General features: G+C 31.5%; 1 protein-coding gene across 1 annotated transcript; it reads left to right on the forward strand.

The window, feature by feature from the left end:
• Positions 1 to 1,857: 1,857 nt before the first annotated feature.
• LOC114411462 (putative invertase inhibitor) lies at positions 1,858 to 2,638 on the forward strand. Its single transcript, XM_028375136.1, has one exon. The coding sequence runs from the start codon at positions 1,992 to 1,994 to the stop codon at positions 2,541 to 2,543; it is 552 nt and encodes a 183-aa protein (XP_028230937.1). The 5' UTR covers positions 1,858 to 1,991; the 3' UTR covers positions 2,544 to 2,638.
• The last annotated feature ends 1,629 nt before the right edge of the window (positions 2,639 to 4,267 follow it).

Below are 4,267 nucleotides of genomic sequence, written 5' to 3' on the forward strand. Positions count from 1 at the left end.
TCTCACCACGTTTCGCAATTCCCGCGTTGGAAGAAGGAGAATGCCCCGCTGCCTGTTGTTGCAGAAGTTCATCCATGTCTTCACGTAGCGTTTGCCGTAACGAACCCGCAAGCTGCATGAACCTCTCATCCAACTTCGAGCTTAAATGTTCTTTTGCTTCACGAAGAAGGGACTGGTTTCTGGTGTTTTCTGCCATTTCAAGATGAATCTGGAAGGTGCCAAGCTGATACCAATTGATATAGTACTAGGATTTTGGATCAAATTGAAGAACTAGAAATGAAGAAGAGAATCCCAAACAAGAAGAGATTTTGATATTATTGATATAGAATGAAGAATGTAGAGAATTACAAGGATATTGGGATTTTCAAAACGTAAAAAATGAGCCTTCACAACAACTTGGTATATATATAACAAGTTGTTACTAACTTCCTCCTAACAAACTTCCCAATTGGAAAACCTAACAGAATTAACTACCTAATGACACGTGGCACTACTAACTAACTCCTTCAGCCTCCTATTATCAACTAATTTGCAATCTAATTACAAATTATAGTAATGATCATGCATCAGGCGAAGGTGGGTATTTCAGATGGGGTGCAATATGGGGTTCATACGATTTGAAGAGGAATTGCTACATCGGTTATAGCATTAATTGATGTAGAAAGTTTGATTTTAAGAAGAATTTCCACATCGGTTATGATTTTAACCGATGCAATTTTAAAAGCCTGACTTTTTTACACCAGCTTACACCTATGTTCGGATATAGGTTTGTTACCTCGACCTAGGGTCAAATTTTGACACATTTCATTTTGTGAGGATTAAAAATTTTATAGGAATGAATTTTAAACATTTTCATATTTATGAGGATTACAAATATATTTTAACCTTCTTATAATTAAAAATAATTTAACTAACTCTAGTCCAAAATTGCATGAGAAATTTAATAACAATATATCTTATCACATATTAACTCTTCTAAAGTGAAAAATATGTAAAATAAAAAAGAAGAATTTTATTTACTAATGATTTTAATTGATATATTTTTTTATTAATATAATGTGGTATAATGCATGTTTGGTTTACTGTTAAATTATTGTGATGCGTATTTCAATGTAAATCCAATCGATAAAAGTAAAACAAAAGCAAAAGTAAGGATTTTGATCCTTTAATAGACTAACTTTTGCCTTAAAAGTAATTTTGAATTGGATTTCCAAACATACACATGCTTGAAAAATAGTCTTGTCTCTTAAACATTCATGAATTTAATCTCTAACTTGTGTGTGAAAAAATATTTCCCTAAAACATATTAATCTCTTAAATAAATCTTAATACATCACAAAATTAATCTTTATCTTTCGATCGAGATATCTAAAAAAATTACACACACATATGTATGTTGGCTCTCACTTTTTTACTTTTGATATATCTTCACTTTAACGGACTTCAATCGGTCGATATCACACTAGTGCAAGGAGAATATACATCTCACCACTTCCCAATTTTCACGATACTATATATTATCCTTCTTTTGCTCAAAAACGACGTACGGATGTTATAAGTAGAGTAACTCATTCTCTTTTCATCAAAAGTATGTGGTCTTAAAGCTTTCAGACTCGTTATATAATTTTAACTTTTACGTAACCTTTAATTCATTATTTTAATATAATTATGCATGTGGCTTCGATGTTTTATGATAAGACTATAAGAGCCCACAAAATTGTGCATGCGTTACGTGACAATTTCCAGTGGCTTCTAGTACGACGCTTATAGAAATATTGCCAAAAAGAGCCCAATCAAAACAGAAGTGCAAACAGAAGCAACAGAATTTCAGCTTCAATTTAGCCTTGACAAAGTTTTCATCAATCCATTAATTAACGTGTAGCATCAGATTCCTACCGAAACACCAACTTCAATAAAATATATAATAATGTGGTGATCACATTATAAAGTCTAAATTAAACCCCATTTCTCACAAACATAGAAAACCAAGAATGAAATTCGCTTCATACCTAGTGATTTTCTTGATCTTTCTCTTTCATTGCTCAAATGGTTCCAATCTTATCCCTCAATCATGCAAAGAGGCCTCCAAGCATGACCCAAATTTGAGCTATGATTTCTGTGTTGCATCCCTTGAAGAAGCCTCCTCCAAGTGTCACCCACCACCCACCAACTTTGAAGACCTTGTGGGCATGTCAATTCAGCTAACAGAATCCAACGTAACCAACATGGTTTCCATCATTTCAAACCTTTTGGAGAACAAAAGTTTTGATCAATACACAAAAGCTTGCCTAAAAGATTGCTTTGATCTTTACTCGGATTCGCTTTCGGCTTTAGATGATGCTGTGGTTGCTTTCAAGTCCAAGGATTTGGACACGGCTGCTATAAACTTGAGCGCTACCTTCGATAATTCTGTTACATGTGAAGATCAATTCAAGGATAAGAAAGGTGAAACTTCTTCTCCTTTAACAATGGAGAACCGCGTGTACTTCCAACTCAATGTAATATCTCTGGCCTTCATCCAAATGTTTCGTCAACATTATTGAGGAAATTTAGAGTATGTCATATACAATTATAAACTCTGAATTGTGTGAGTCATGAAATTAATTTTATAAGATTTATATACATGTATTACGTATAATTGAAGTGTGTGCAGAATTCTTAATTTGTGATGATGATTTATTGAGATTGAAATTATGAGGTGCATTTAAAGCCCTTCGTATGTTGGAATGGCTGTGAAGTAGTGAAGTCCTTCCTCTCACTTTACACCCGAAAGTTTGTTATTCGTTCTGTTTTTTAATTTGTTGGGTTTTGGTTGATGCCTGATGATCACAATTGGGAATAAGGGTTTTTATTCCTTCTATTATTTTTTGGATGGTGATCCTGACTCATGGAATTGGTGAGGGCTAGTTATACAGTTAAGCTTGATTTGACTCATGGAGGATGATTGTGACTTAGACCATGATCTTTTCCTAGCCCCACACCATGCACCCCATTTCTAACGTGGGTTCGGCAGTTTTCCCCACCCCTAACTTCATTTTATATATATATATATATATATATATATATATATATATATATATATATATATATATATTAAATATGAGTGTATTAATTAACAATTAACATCATAAATTTTAGACATAAAAATTAATGAAATTCTTTATTATAATGACTTTAACTCTAGGATGTTATATATTTTACTATTAAATTTAAATAATCATTTCTCTCTCTTCTCCTATCACTATTAAATTTTTCAAACACTCTCTTCTCTCATAACGTAAAATTTACAATCTCACTTCTCTGGCATCTCTCACCATAATATAATTAATGAATCATGAAAATAAATATATATTTTAATTTATAATTTTTTATAAAATTTCCGGAACATATTAAAGAGAAGAAAGGAAAAATTGATTTCTATATAATACCTATTTTTAAAAGTGAAATTAAATGTAAAGAAATCATATCGAAAAATTAATAATTTCCGGAACATATTAAAGGAAACCTATTTTTTAAAAATTGATTTCTACATAATTAAATATAAAGAAAATGAATGATGAAGAGAAAGAATTAATCTAAGTTAATCCCTCCTGTTTTCTTAAAATTCATGTTGAAATTTCTTCAACATAGATATATGCTACTTTCAGTTAAAAACAATTGGATAATTAATCTTTCTTCATCTTGGCATTAGCAATGTACATGACTACATGTGTTTGTTGGTAATTTTCACGGTGAACCAGTGAGTCCAAGGGTGAATCCAGACTCAAATGAATGACATGCAGGATTACCAAATATATATAATTATATAAAATATTTATAATTTATCTCCATATCATTAATCTAAAATATATATATAGTTTGTTAACATATTCTCACTTCGTTTTTAGTTAAATATGTTAGAAACCTACACCAAAATTGATAGACAAAAAAATCACATTTTGTTTTCCTGTAATTAATGTATCTTAGGAATATTATAATAATTTAATAAAAAAAATAAGAAACTAAATTCTTTCTTCTCTATTTGATCCAACGGTATTTTTTTCCTCCATTTTTCTCTTCTGTCTTCTCTCACTTACCATTGTCGACGGACACAATCACCGGGAGAAGTCCTGAATAACTGTTAGTTGAGTGGGAAAAAAACCTTGTAACCGCATACCCTAAACTCCTTTCAATCTTCAGCTAGTCTATGTAGAAGAAAGGTAACTTGGGAGGGGGAGTCGACAAGAGCTTGTGGCGAAGAGAGAATAAAATTCCTATTCCATTAAAA

This window comes from Glycine soja, chromosome 5, assembly GCF_004193775.1.
Source record: "Glycine soja cultivar W05 chromosome 5, ASM419377v2, whole genome shotgun sequence".
NCBI lineage: Eukaryota > Viridiplantae > Streptophyta > Magnoliopsida > Fabales > Fabaceae > Glycine > Glycine soja.